This window comes from Nannobrachium achirus, assembly GCF_963921795.1.
Source record: "Nannobrachium achirus genome assembly, chromosome: 20".
In the NCBI taxonomy this organism is placed as follows: domain Eukaryota; kingdom Metazoa; phylum Chordata; class Actinopteri; order Myctophiformes; family Myctophidae; genus Nannobrachium; species Nannobrachium achirus.
Window position 1 is genome coordinate 39,456,200 of NC_137827.1, and position 14,765 is coordinate 39,470,964.

Below are 14,765 nucleotides of genomic sequence, written 5' to 3' on the forward strand. Positions count from 1 at the left end.
TCTGAGAATAATTTCTGGTGTGGAATAGAGTAGTACAGAGGGGGAAAAAAGTTGCGGAAAACAATACAGTGTACATGATGGAAAGAGTGTCTGAAAATCCCAGAATAAATTTGAAACATGTCTGCCCCACGTTCCAGACCAGCGAAGGAAAACCAAATGACTGCTCACCTGGCAGATAGGCTTGCATGGGAAAATATCATTTCAGTTAATTTTCTGGGCAGAGCCTATTTCCTGGACCATTTGTGGTCCAGGAAAGTGGCCCATAAAATATTCATAACGCTTGTTGTTGGGAAAGAAAAATCCTTCTTCTCAATTACAGAGGTAATTTTTATGCATGGGATTTGCAACCAGCTTTGCCATGTACCTGGTATGGCTGTGGCTACGATCCCATTCATCATCCAAGCCAAGATGACATAGGGTGTATGGTATACAGTTGCAATAGAAAACAAACGACTAAGAAAAATGGTTCAAGGTTATGTACACCACCTATTTACTGGGTGACACAATGTGCTTGATGGGGTTAGCTTAGTGCAGCTATTGAAGTGCATAAAGACTCTTTTATACTTGTACAGTAAGACTTGAATGTCTGTCGACAGTGTCGGCTGACAAAAATGAAATATTTTCAAATTAAAACAATGTCACTCTGAGTCGACAGTTTCAGTGCAGACGTGAATATAAAACAGACTTAATGCTATGCATAAGATATATGTCATACCACCTTTATACTCTGTATACTCATAATAATGCATGTCTGCATCATGTATCATGTATCATGAGTCATGACAGTGTTTCTTATGGTAATAATAACATCACAAATTGATATAGCGCTTTTCTGGACACCCAAAGACACTTTTTTACATGGGAGGCAAGGGAGAACTAAGACAACCGTTTTAAATCTTTTTAAAGAATATTAATAGTTCATAACATTCTCTTTTTTGACACCCATCCCAATGTGTAATCAAGATTGGCCGATTGACATTTCTTTGAGAGTCTAAAGATTCTCATTCAGTTCATGTTCACATTGTGAATATCATTGTGTGACTATTGGCCACACAAACACACACGCACGCACGCGCGCACGCACGCACGCACGCACGCACGCACGCACGCACGCACGCACGCACGCACGCACGCACGCACGCACGCACGCACGCACGCACGCACGCACGCACGCACGCACGCACGCACGCACACACACACACACACACACACACACACACACACACACACACACACACACACACACACACACACACACACACACACACACACACACAAATTGAAAGGTTGGGTTCAATTCCCTAGCCGTGTCAGACCTAAGACTATACAGATGTGACATACAGTATATGTGTTGTATCTTTCAATAAATGCGAGTGTGTGTGTGTATGTAATCCACGTATCTCGAGAACCGTTCGTCCCACCGCGGTTTTCCCGCGTTATGCAAAATGTAATGCCTCAACTCTTAGTGTTCTTTTCTCTCTTTTCCATTTCCTGGAAAGGAAAATGGTTTTGGACATGCAAGGCTTCCTTCCACCTGACAGCAAAGCAAACAGAACTTGAATATCCATCTGTATAATGACAGCCAGCGTGATCTAACAGCCTTCTCTGCGTCCCAAAGCTGTTTGACAACCAGGGGCCGTGTTCCCCCCGGGGCTAGAGCAGGTGCACACAGTCAGCTTATCAAGCGAACGCTTGGCCCTTTCCTGAAGATTATATTTACTTCATGCTGCCGTAAGCACCTTCCCTGACAGATTATATGAATTAAGGTCTTATTATGGGCTCTGGCCAGGAGCCGCCTGTACTGGTGATTTGTAATAAGGACAGTGCTGAGGAGAGGCAGGCGATGGCTGCCCTGATTACGGCATCTGGACCTCTCCGGGAGAGAAGAGTCCCCTCAATCTAGGACAGGGGTCTTCAACGTTTTCAGTCCAAGGACCCCTTGGTTGAGCGAGAGATGAAGCAGGGACCCCCACAACCTGTTAACTTGTTGAGTGCCGATCCCGAACTAGTTCGGCTTTATTTCAATCCAATACAATTTTTTTTTTTATTAATTGACTTACCCTGAGCTGCTTGTAGAGCCGTGGGTGGTCCTGGCTCGTCCTACGCTAGCCAGCTAGCCATTTTACATGGTCCGACGATATATTCCATTAAAAATGGTTTAAAATACATTTTTGAGACCCCCAATGTTCACCGAATGTTCAGCGCCGCTTCCGGAACGTAGTCCAGTGTGCCGATCCCGAATTAGTTCGGCTTTTTTAATGAAATGAATAAAATGATCCGAGGCCTTCTGAAGCCTGAGCCTTAATTTAAAATCCAGTGGTCCAAATCCTGGGGAAGCCATGCCGGCCGTGAGCCGCGAACGTAGCCGCGAATCGCCGCCGAATCCAATGAAACACCACATCTTTGAAGGGCCATATCTCTGGATTGTGTTTTTAGGGATGTGGCGCGAGGTTTATTTACGGCGAAATCGCAGAAAAATGATCTTTAAAATGACAAAATGGGAATAGCTATTCTGTTAGCATTATCATCCGGGACCTTTCCATGACGTGCACGAACGTGAGCACGCGCGTCACTGCAACGTGAGCCCCCGGATGCTAATGCAGTCCCCTATGGGAGAAAGTCTGGCATTCTATGGCGCCATCTAGGGGCTGGCACTGGAAGCGTTAATAGATTCCATATAATTTAGTTTCATCTTTTGACAGCACAGTCATCAGTGTATTTTGGAATCATGTCAATTTGTGTTTTCAGATACTGTATTTAACCACTTTAACAGTCAATACTTAACTCATTTAGTGCCTTTCCCGAGATGTCTCGCGAAATTCCCTTTGATGTCCGCAGTGCCGATCGCGAGATGTCTCGCGAAAAGTAATATATTACTGTAACGGCGGTTATCCTACCGGGTACATGCACGGAAGGTCCCGAGACGATCTCCCTCGCTGATTTATCATCATCACGGATCCACGAGCACAAAATAGTAATCCCATAACATTGAGGCAGACGGGGAATCTCATCTTTAATGTCCATTATCTCCAAACAACACTTTCAAAGTGAGGATGGCAGTAGATGCTCGCTTATATAACACATGTTGAAAAGCTCCGTTCCGCCATTACACAACACCATGTGGACGATGACCGCTTCCTGTGAATGACGCGATGAATTCAAACCGGAAGTGTTTAAGCTATGGACTTCTGGCCTTCAAAATAAGAGACTGGCCGTTTATGGAGCCAGCGAGAGGCACACTGGACATTTTAATCCGTTAATTTCTGGGGCACAAAATGAGTTAATAAACTTGACCTTTCAAGTCCCGGACCCTCTGTTGAAGACCCCTCAATCTAGGAACACACCAGTGTTTCGTCGACTAAAACTATGACGGAACATGTTCGTCGACTACCTTTTTTTCACTGACGAAACTTAAATGAAAACGATATAAACTAAGGTATGATGACTAAACGACTATTTTGTCAACAAATAAAGACTAAAATGTTAGGGAGGGACTAGTGGAGAAGGGATCCAGTAGAACAAAAAGACAAGTCATTTCATGTTTGGTTGCGCTGGGATGTTGCGCTCTGAAAATAGCAGATCTACAACGCGTCGTGGTACGATGTGTTGAGAGCTATTCAGCATGCAACCAAGTGTAAAATCAGGCATTACTATGTCATCAAGGCACCGCCAAAATACATTTTTGGTGAACAATCAACTGTACATCAGTCAACTAAAATCTTGAAAATATGACTAAAACTAATTGAAATGTTATTCAAAAGACCATAACTAAATCAAAATCTGCTGTCAAAATCAACGCTGGAACACACAGGCAGCAAAGGGGAATTTGACACCCCCTGATTGTAGCTTCTGTTGCTGCTGACAGTTATTCGACTCACCTAGTTGTGAAAGGATGAACTTAATGTGTGCCAGCGTAATCATTCTGAAAAGGTTTGGATATTTTATTGTCAACATTTATTAATGTAACTACAATCCAAGGCACATTATTTATTTCTCTTTTTTTTCTTTCTTTCTTTCTTTTTTCTTTTCTTCTTCTTCTTAATCTTCTTCTTCTTCTTTTCTTTTTTTTTTTACACAATGCTACTGACATAATTACCACAATCATTGTGAGAATGACAATGTGAGCAATATGTGTAACGTTTCAGAAAGTCAAACACAAAAGACCCAATTTGGTTCGTAGGAATTATCAACATTTTATATCATTTTGTAGCAAAATGTTTTCACACAGAAACATTTTTTTTCTCTTCTTCTTTTTTTCTTCTTTGTTCCTACAACCTCAGGTGAGAATCATGACTACACAGCAAAATCCTCCTCCGTGACATCGTAACTCTCCGAAGGTGTACAAAATGCAACCCGAGTCGGTTCCATTTTGTACACTCTCAAGACTTACGTTAACACTCAGGATTGAATACAGTGCATGTCAAGTCAAGTACACACTTATATGATGCTCTTAGATCTCAAAATGAAAGGGGACTTGACATGAACATGCAGTAGAAACAGCATGTTCCGTACACAGAGTCCACTGCCATACAGGAGTGAAGGTATTGACAGATATAGGGTCTCCCAAGTCATGCCAAGTGGAGCCTCCCGTCATTGTGCCGGCTAAGAACCACCAATGTTTGGTACAACACAGTAAAGCACCACCTTCTCACTGTTTGCTGAACAAAAATAGAAATAAGTACGACTGCACAGTTTCCCCTTTTACATTCTCACCCGGTTATCGTACAAAATGCCAATATACAGAATGGTACACCTAGAGAAGGAACCAGTAAAAAAGAAAAAAGAAAAAAAGAAGAAAAAGAAAAACAGCAGAGATGGACAGGATATTGAAGGCATCAAAATGTGCGTAAGAAACAGTGACAGCTCAGTGATTTAAAGGCAGTAATCTGAATACAGACAAAACACCATCTCAAATCATTTCTATATTCAAATTATTGCCACGTGATCATGACACTACACTCCCATTGAGAATGAAACAGAATTAAATACAAACTGTAGCTCCAGCAAATCAACCCAGTCATTACACAAACCTGTGGCTTTGTGCTATGCAAAAGTATAAAACTTAAATTTAGCTTTAAGTGATGCGCTGTCCTTCTTCCTCTCAACGTCTTCCTAAGCAGCATAATCACCATTTAAATTGGATAAATCTGTAACTGGTATCTTCCCTTAGCCTCGTCAATGTCAAATTGTCAATTATGCCACACCTATAAATCCATGCTGTCACTCCAGAAGGGCTAAAGCAAACAGAATGGTCAGGAAGAACTCCTCCCCCGCCAGCGGAACGCTGCACTGGGACACCGTATCCCCGAGACAAGCATTCTGCTCACATCGCTGGCCTTTTGCCGCCGAACAGAGACACTTGTCACAAATTGTCAGGGCTTTCAGACAGGAGTTTTGTCACAGCACGATTCTGACCTGAGCTGGAAACAAATGGAATTTACTTTGTGAAAGGTATTGAGTGACTGTTTTATATTATGGAAAAAAAAAAGAGAAGTGAGGGACATTCTCTTTTGCTCCGGCGTGTCCGTGGAACCAACGTGTGCGTTTGGGTTTTTTCATTCTCTCCAGTGTGTATATAACCTCATAATAATACATGACCTGAGGTAGACTGGCTTTTGGGTCAGCGTCAGCAATACTTAGAGCTATCCATAATGTAACTCTAAAATTGTATCATTTTGTTCATTCTTTATGTAATTGCAATTTGAGATGATTTATAATAAGGAAATAATCGTATTCTTTATTGGGAGGTGCGTGTGTGTGTGAGTTTGTGTGTGTGTGTGTGTGTGTGTGGGGGGGTTAGGGTTGGGGGGGGGGGGGGGGGGGGTATAGAGATACAACATCCTCAACTGAGCTTTTCCCCTTCCAGGCGACGTAACACCCCAAATAATAAATAGTAAAAATTATACGAAAACCAGATGAAAATAATAATTAAAAAAAATACTTTCATTTCACAATTTCCTCTCATGCTCCTGCTACCGTTGCAGTAGTCCTGTTTCATGCTGAGAGTCCAAGAGCATTGTGATATGCATACACTTTACCACAGTCGGGGCAGAGCCTCTTGGCATTAAAACTCTTTTGATAAACACGGCGGTAAATCCACTTTGAATTTCACTCGTCTTTCTTTCCCCCCCTGTTTCCTCTGGAGATAATCCCTGTGGTTTTTGTGCAAGTCCGCACAATCTCTGTGTTGTTTCCCCCCCAAAAAACAATGTGAATTTCTCGATTTGCAGTTGGATGGATAACATGGCCAACCGTGCACCGGCACCAATATACCATCGATCTCAGTGTATTTTTCCACTTATTTACTTGGACAGAAAGACGATAGTATTCACATGGATGAACTTCATGCAGTACAGCATGGCAGATACCCTCCCCCACCCCACTCCCCTCGGAGGTCCCTCTAGTTCCTGAAATGAATACAGAGTTTGGCCCGACGCCGCACATCAGCTCGACCGTAAGTACTCAAACTGTACTCTCCATCACCCACTCGGTGCTCTCAAACGTGGGCTTCCCCTCCTCGTCGTACTGCAGCAGCATGCCGTTGACAGACAGGCTCCGCTTAGTCCAGATGTTGCTAATCCTGCGTGGGTAGTTGCTGAGGCACTGTGTGGCCCCCACGTGGCCCATGTCGAAGGAGTGGCTCCTCTTGGGCCTGCTCTCCTGGGGCAGCCCGAGGAGCCGGCCCAGCATGGTGGTGGACTCGGCGCGTCCCAGCAGAGGCTCTCTATCCGACGGCGGCGCCATCGCCACTGCCACCATGGTGCCGGTCATGGCGGAAGTGCCGGGCGCCCCCGGGTGCTCTCTGGCCGCGCTCCGCAGCTCCAGCGCGGTGAAGGCCCCCAGCAGGTGGTCCAGGTTGGCCCTGGCCTTGTTGGCGCCCGGCCCGTGCCTCCTGAACTTGCTGCCGGGGAGCGTGCTGCACTCGCCCGCTCTCACGCTGTAGCGCTCGCCATCCCCCCTGCGGGCGTGGCCGTCCAGAGAGTTCGAGGAGGATGAGGACGAGAGGCTGCTCTGGAGGGAGCCGCACTTGAACTCCACCATCTCCTCGCACATGACCACCACGGTGGGCTTTACCTGCGGCGGCGCGCCGTTGAGCCGGTTAAGCCCGCCGTTGGTCTGCGAGTAGGTGTTGCTGACGGCGGGCAGCTTGCTGGTCTGAATGCCACTGGTCACCTTGTATCGCACCATGAGGATGATGATGAACACAAGCAGCGTGGCCACAATAATGCCTCCGATCACCAGGATCATGGTGCCTCCCAAGAAGCCACTGTGAAGGGACTGGCACTGAGGGTAGTCATCCCGAGTGACGAACTGGATGCAGCCGACGATGTTGGTGGCAGTGAGCGTAGTGGCGGTGTCATCCCAGATGGCCAAGACACACAGGTCATACTGCATCCCTGGGACCAGATTAGAGAGTAAGAAGGCTTTGTTTGCCATGGGAATCATCCTGCAGGACGACAGAGAGAGCACATAAAAAAGCATGAAATTAACAACATGGCCCCCTTAGCTATGGGAGTTCAAGATGAGGTTAGAACACTTTTGTGCATTACACCAGCAACTTGTTCGTGCGGACCAGGGCAGATCAGAGAGGAAATGTTCAAATGAAGCATGCTAAGTAGCTATTTATATGCACAAAGTAATTTAGAAATATGAACAATTTGATATGCATGAAGCAATAGTTGCGAGTTCAATAGCCACTCTCAGACTATGTTTTGGCCTTTGGGAACTTGTGCGACAAATTTTTACGATGTAGCATCAATTTAGTTTTCGTGATAGAATGATTACAGTAAATTGATACAAACTTGTTCCCACTGAATACTGACCCTCAAAATAGCTTAAAGTGAAATTAAGAGGTTATTTTTAATCCCCCTGCAGCTGTTCAACCAGTCCAGTCAAACTCTGAAAGAGTCGCTGTTTGTGCTACAGAATGTAGGCTCTGAGCAAAGCCTTCCGCCAGCAAGCCCATCCATCCAAGAATATAGTTTGCACAGTCAGATTTGATTTGTAAATGTCAGAGCAGACACAGTAAACCACAGTGAGATTAAATTTGCCTGACATTATCGTGTTTTCTTTTTTCTTTCATTACATCCCAAAGGTTAGACAGAGATTGCAAAGCTATGATGAGGTAATTCGTATTCAGCTTGACCTTGTGCCATGACTGGAGGACAAGACCAACAGAGCTCGGTGCATGAATTAGTAATGGAACGTCAACATAGTGTCTAAATAAGAGACGTAAAATAACTCACAGCATTATGAACAATCTGTTCGTCTCTACTGGCCCATTTTGTACACAGTAAAATCATAAATGGAATCTTGCACTCAGGATTTTACACAATTAGACAAGAAACACTGTCTCTCTCGGAGGAAGGAAAATCCTCCAGTTGAAGTTACTCTCCAGATAGAGATTTTCCAGGAATATGTACTTTTGTGCAGTAATAGTATGAACACCTGCATTGTTAGTGATCATGTAGAATTTAATGTGATTGACTGAGGTATCTTAATCTTTTCAATTCATTCTTTAATTGATCTTTCGAAGTGCCTTTCCATTATCTCTGCAACTTCATGAAATGACAATCCACTACTCTGATATATCCATTCAACCCTTTGTATAAAAAGAAAGACTTGACATGACAGTAAATGCGCTTTTTGAGGGTTGACGGTATATTTTAAGATGTTCCCTAGATCAGTGGTCCAGGGACCACCAGTGGTCCTTGAGGAGTTTCCAGATGGTCCCCAGCTACAGTAAATGATGGAGAGTTGGTAACCAAATGGACACTTATACTGTATGAAGTAAGTAACTTGTCCTACTTTCTTGGAGGGTAGGCCATATGGCCTGGCAAAGATATAAGTTCACATACATCTTTCTTTTGCTTTATTGAGACTAATGCCTCCCGCAACAGGCAACACACTTTTAACTGGGCAACTGCATTGGACTATTTCTCCCCATTATGTTTCCCCCCCAATTCTTATAACATTACAATGATGCTAATAAACAACATCATGCAACATCCTGCTTTGGACAGGTGCATTGCATTGCGTTTAGTACAGAGCGAGAGTAATAGGAATCACACTTGGCAATTTGTGATGACATAATTATGCTTAATTATGTGTTTAGTGCTGCCGTGTGAATGCCATCGCATCGGTCCATGTGAACCTCGTGAAAAAAGTGGAGATATTTCACTAAATATACATGTTTGGCCCCACTTTCAGAGGGAGTTGATGACAAGAGCTCATGACCCAGAGACTCAGCAATAATTGCTGAGAACACAAATTAGAATGCCGTGGAGATGAAAATTGCATTGAGTGTTAAGTGGCTGTATATGGAACATGCATGCATGCAATGCATGGAATATCAGCCATTCTGAGGCTATGCTCTTACCCCTTTTTGTTTTCTAGTGACAGGCAGCCACATAAAGATGACAGACAGAGCTGGTGACTGGCAACACTCTCATTAATGAATAAAATAAAACTAATTTTACATTACACACTGTAACATACAACAACAAGGTCATTGTGTTTGAAATACATTTTGACTTTCCCCCCCATCCTAAATGTCACCTATTCTCATCAGGTCACCCTATCAGAGACAGAGAGGAGAGCAATACTGCCCTAGACTGCAGTAACTACAAACAAAGAATTGACCGAAAATCTGACTAAGGCGAGACACTACAGGTGAATAGGGTAAAAGAAATAACTAATAGCTACCACAATGAAACTTTTCCAGTTGATTACTTACATCAAGACTAAGCTTTTTTGAATTATAAGTTTTCTGAAATTATATGTTTAGATATGCAAATTAGGCATTATATGCGCTAATAATGCCCAATTTGCATACTTTTCAGGTACATAAATCTGAAGATTGGATAATGCCAGGTTCAAAACTATTGTTTCCTTTTCTTGACATATTAGAGACAAAAGGAATTACAGAGGGGATTTTAGATATGTCTTTTTGTCACTCCATAAATCATAAAATAGTGTCAACAGGCATGAAAATACAATTTTCGCCATGTTTTTAGTGATAAAATGTGATGTTAATCAGGCTATGAATGATATATCAACAAACCCCTCTGTAAATATCTTCAGGATATAGATAAGAATAAAACTGGAAGGTTTGGTGTATGTGGGTGCAACTGAAGTGGAGATTTATGTACCTAAGTATGAGGAAAAACACATTTTGAGAAAACGGCCTTTAAAGATCAGACACACCCCCATCCTATAGAAACCAATTGTAACTTCAAACTCCATTTTAATCATGTTAGATTCATCAAAAACACCTGTCCTCGGTTCTGGTGACTCATACTGCCCTCCTAATACATGCAGGGGCCATGTTTCTTTGATTCATCTTTTATTTATTTTCTATTGTCTATATATATCTTTATTTTATAAAAAATGTATGGAAACAAATGCTGTTAACTTGGCACCTTCACGTGTGAAATGAACATCTATATGTGTATTTTGAATGTTTATTTTGCATTAGTTTGAAAGAAGGCATGTTTGGGAAGCAAAATAGTAAAAAATCTCAATTTTTTAAATTTTGAATTTTTACATGTTTTCACCTGCCATGTCTCCCCAAGTGTTCCACCTACTGTAGTTCTCTGCCATGGATGTAACCATTGATATATAGACCGACACTCATGCTGTATGTCGATTAACATTAACAGCTTTGAGACTGCTGAGCGCGGGACCCCACCTTAATCATGCAGACCCTCAGTATTTCACCAGGCGACCCATTGGCAGTGCATTCCATTATTCATCGCTAATTGCCTTTCCCACAACCAGAAGGATGCCGCCGTGCCTCACATGTACAGTGTAGGGAGGGGGGGCTTATGCAATCATTTCTCCTGCCATTCTCCTCTGATTGATTTTTAATCATGCATTTGCTTGAGGGAGACCAGCACTCTGGGACCCTTCTCTGGCTCTGCACGTTCTTAAGCATGGCCTAGAAGAAAGACATCGTACAGTAGCAACATTGTTTATGTATGAGCTATACTTGGCATCTCTGTGTGCTCTTTACGTTTTCCCAATCCAATTTAAAACCATCTCGTTTGTCTTTTGACATTCAAACCCCCAGGGGGGACGTAAGCCACTGTTATGCAGTAGAACGGAACAGGCTTCAATGCTTTGGGTTGGGGGGTTACACTATCAACCTTACAGTAAGGATTTTATGGCCTGCTATTAAACTGTATTAACATACACAGATTGGTTGGTACAGACTGGTTAATATACTGTAGCTAAAATTCCCTTAGGGAAGATGCTATTAACCAAATGAGCTGGTAATGTCCTGGAGATCAATTCATGGACATCTACAGTACATATCTATATGTAAACCTGCTCCTAACGATGTTTTAATGCATTTGTTACACTGGCATGAACTCAACTAATGTCATTAAAATCAACCAGTATTAATGGCAACTGTTATTCAATTAACAGTACAGAGTGATTAAATATCTCGGGGTCTTGTTCACGAATGAGAGGAAGAGGAAGGCGGAGAAGGAGAACAGCAAGAGCGGTTTTGCAGTCGCTAAATCGCACTGTTATGAAGAAAAAGAGTTGAGCCGGAAGGCAAAGCTCTCTGTCTACCGAGCAGAGATTTTCGTTCCTACTCTCACCTATGGTCATGAGTGTGGGTCATGACCGAAAGTACGGGTACAAGCGGCCGAAATGAGTTTTCTCAGGCTGGTATCTCCCTTAGAGATAGGGTGAGAGAAGTTCAGTCACCCGAGAGAGACTTGGAGTAGAACCGCTGCTCCTACACTTGGAAAGGAGTCAGCTTAGGTGGTTCGGGCATCTAGTACGGAGATGCCTCCCGAGCTCCTTCCTAGGAAGGTCCTCGATTCACGTCCCTCTGGGAGGAGACCCCGCAGCAGACCAAAGACTAGATGGAAGGATTATATCTCCACACTGGCCTGGGAACACCTCAGTATACTCCCGGAGGGAGTGGAGGAAGTTGCTCAGGATAGGGAACTCTGGAAATCTCAGTTGATCGTGACCCGATTCCGGATAAGCGGGTGAAGATGGATGGATGGATGGATAATCAGATGATGCAAATTAATGAGTAATGACAAAATATGCTATTGATATACAGTATAATGTTGTACTGGCATTTCCAGAGCTCTACAGCAGTGGTTTTCAACCTTTTTCACATCAAGGTCCATTATTTATTTAGCATTTGAACCTCAGCCTCTCAGACCCAAAACATTCAATATCTTGTAAGCATTGGGTAAGATGTAGAATTCCATGCTGTATTGATGTGACTCCACCTAAACCCTTAGCACTACAGTAAAATCAATGACCATACATGAAGCTAGTCAGCATTTTTTTTTGTTTTTTTGTTTTTTAGGTTTCTTTAGAACTTTGATTATATTGTGTTTTCTCTAGATAGATATCCATTTACATTGTTATATTGCTGTTAATGTACTGACCTATTATCTTGTTTATTATTGTGATGTTGTATCTGCTTATTGTAAGTCGCTTTGGATTAAAAGCGTCTGCTAAATGCCTAAACTGTAAACTGTAAACTGTAATGTGGTGTCATAGGAGAAATAAACAGCCAAAATAACAATTACTACATTCTCTAATTATAGACTTCTTGTAAATTGAGTAATGCAGACGATAGCGTAGAAATGACGTGTCCATTTGGTTTCATTGTATGCTCTCAAGAGTAAAAGGTCCATTTGGTTGCCAAATCTCCATCATTTAGCTGGTGACCACCTGGAATCTATTCAATGACCACTGGTGGGTCACCGGACCACTGGTTGGGAACCACTGCTCTACAGGAACGTATTTATATTTGGAGTAAATACTGAGTGCATTTGGTCCACTTGAATTAAGATGAGCGATATTTTCTGAAAATGCGGTTGAGTCATCCAATGTTTATATGACATTATTGGCACTAAAAATTCATATTCTCCTATTTTCTCCAGCACGGAAAACAACATGCAGAGTGCCAGCTTCAGAATCAAATAAACACACCTTATTACTGTATTCCATTCAGACGACGTAGACATTGTAATATCTCCTGCCGATAGAACACACTATTCCAATCTCTGAGCTAATAGCCGCAGCTTCTGCCTTCCCATAGCTTACTGCATCCTTTATTAAACAACCCACAAGCTGGAATATATCGTCGTTGTCGGGTGAAAACCGTGTATGTCCAAAACCGTTCGTTTTGCATTTATCATATTTAAAATGATTTAAACTAGTGAAAACAGACGATCTACAAGCACACAACGCCTCACTACTTTTGTGCGACGGCCTTGTCTGAAGCAGGGCTTTGCCTCGCGGAAAAACGTACAAATTTGAAACTTGGAGATATAAGGTTTTGGCCCGACAGTGACGATATGCAGGAGGGGTAAATCACATTGGGCAATGGCACCTTAGCCTTTATAGGATAAGGTATAGCTAAAGGGGTTCATTGGGATTCAAGTTCGAGTGTTTGGGAAGGTTTATGGCTGACACATAACTTACTGTAACTGCATTCCACAACGGGCCCTTCAGCCCCTGAACCAATTCCCACACAATTCAGATGCGGGAGATACTGTCGTTATGGCTAGTAAATCTTTGGGGTCAATCAATCATTGACTTAAACACAAATCTAGCCAATAAAGTTGATATTTTGGGATATAGAAAATGTAATTCCTTTGCTAGCACTACTGCGTCAACCGTATTATTTTATTTAACCTTTATTTAACGCTGGCGACGTGCCATTGGGGTAGACATCTCTTTAGTAAGGGAGCCCTGGCCGACGAAAAGCATTCCAAGCAGGCATTACAACATAAAATACAAAGAAAACACAAAGATGAAGATACATAAAATACATCAATACAAACTCGAGTAAAGTGTTTCTGGAGCTGATTCCAGGTCCAGGGAGCGTAACAACTAAAGGCCATCCTCCCACATTCTGTGTATCAATGTTAAATGAATTGTGACCAATAAAGTAGGTATTCAAGGTAGTAGGTATTAGGTACAAAGCCAATGTGGACACATTCAAAAGTGGAAACCGCAAAATTGTAAAGTTTCCTAATTGGTTCCTCCTCAGTGGCAAAGTTCATTAACAAGCGTAGCATAAAATTACTTACTGCTTAATTATCTTAGTTGAATACCTAATGTAATACAGCACAGGAAATTGATTTCACAGAGCCCAAGATCCCAATCTCAAAGGTTGAACAGTAAAGGCCCATAATCCTTTTCTTTGTTGGATTTCTAATGAGCGATTCAGAAGAGGATTTCACGTTGGCTTCATATTGGTTTTGAGTTTTTAAACCCAGATAATGAAGAATCCACGGTTTATCTCATTAGAACACTTTAGGGTGAAATTAACCTTCTATGACATTACTTTTTATTTTGGGAGAGTTTCACCCCATCCTTTAGGAGCCTGGGGGGGAGGGGGTCCCTGCTAATATGAACAATACATCACATTCCTCCAGATAATGGTCATTAATTCAATCGTAAGGGGCTCAGGGGCCTATTAAATGAGTCAGTCTGTCTGAGAGGACACTCTTTCAGCCTAAGCCACTGCCACGAACCACATGATGGACATTTTAGAACCACCACAAACAGACAGCGACTGTCTACACTTATCCTATCCATCTGTGAGTGCTAATCTGGGCATGGCAGCCAGTCGTCAACAATACCTTTTTCAAATTATTTGTTATTTTATTTTATAATCTTGCAGCCAGGGGAAATTGAGTTTCAGCTTCACCCAGCTAATGGCTACTCAGAGAGTTATGGAGAACACTCGGGGGGAGCGGTTAAGGTTTAGACGC

The 14,765-nt window shown here is 42.6% G+C and overlaps 1 protein-coding gene across 1 annotated transcript in view; it reads right to left on the bottom strand.

Moving 5' to 3' along the window:
- Positions 1-5,885: 5,885 nt before the first annotated feature.
- The window catches only part of LOC308305674 (leucine-rich repeat and fibronectin type-III domain-containing protein 2), a 49,996-nt gene continuing 41,116 nt past the window's right edge, over positions 5,886-14,765 (bottom strand). The window contains exon 3 of the mRNA XM_080750511.1: positions 5,886-7,447. Within this exon, the coding sequence (XP_080606637.1) occupies positions 6,463-7,447 (985 nt within the window). The 3' untranslated portion in view covers positions 5,886-6,462. The remainder of the gene's footprint in view (positions 7,448-14,765) is intronic.